This window comes from Plasmodium reichenowi, chromosome 13, assembly GCF_001601855.1.
Source record: "Plasmodium reichenowi strain SY57 chromosome 13, whole genome shotgun sequence".
Lineage (NCBI taxonomy): Eukaryota > Apicomplexa > Aconoidasida > Haemosporida > Plasmodiidae > Plasmodium > Plasmodium reichenowi.
In genome coordinates, this window is record NC_033658.1 from 880,931 (window position 1) to 881,625 (window position 695).

At 16.7% G+C, this 695-nt stretch overlaps 1 protein-coding gene across 1 annotated transcript in view; it reads left to right on the forward strand.

Moving 5' to 3' along the window:
* The window catches only part of PRSY57_1321000 (adenosine-diphosphatase, putative), a gene marked incomplete at both ends in the record, with an annotated part of 2,434 nt that extends 1,800 nt beyond the window's left edge, over positions 1-634 (forward strand). Inside the window, 2 exons of the mRNA XM_020115154.1 lie at positions 247-404; positions 559-634. Coding sequence (XP_019970077.1) covers positions 247-404; positions 559-634 — 234 coding nt within the window. The remainder of the gene's footprint in view (positions 1-246; positions 405-558) is intronic.
* Between the last annotated feature and the right edge of the window lie 61 nt (positions 635-695).

Sequence of the window (695 nt, forward strand, 5' to 3'; positions counted from 1 at the left end):
AAAAAAGAAAAAAAAAAATTAATAATTTTTATGAGGGAAAAAAAAAAAAAAAAAAAAAAAAAAAAAAAAAAAAAAAAAAAAAAAAAAAAAAAATTAATATGAAACTTTTAATTGGCTATATATATATATATATATTAAAAGAAACATATAAATATGTGATACAATAAATAAATAGATATATATATATATATATATATGTATTTATTTATATGTATATATTTATTTATTTATTTTTCTTTATTTTAGGATATATTAAACATTGCTGAAAGTTTTAATCCCATTTCTCTTAATACACATATGTATTTGGAAAAAGCACAAGAAGTATGTCCCCTTACTATAGAAGAAATAAGAAAGGTTGTTAGACCTGAATCGAACATAGAAAAGGCTCAGACGTCATGTTTTGGGTATATAATATAATATATATATATATAATATTATAATAAGAACCATTTCGTTCAAGACAATTTTCTTTTTTCATATATATTCATGTATTGCCTTGATGATTTTATTTTAATAAATTATGCAACATACTTCTTTTTATATTTAATTATTTTTTAGGCTCATATTTTTATATGAATTTATGAGATATATTCTCAAAATTGACAAATCCATATTATTTTATTCAACCAATTATGTAATTGGAAAGAAAAAAAAAAAAAATTAAAATTAAAACATATATATATATATATATATAT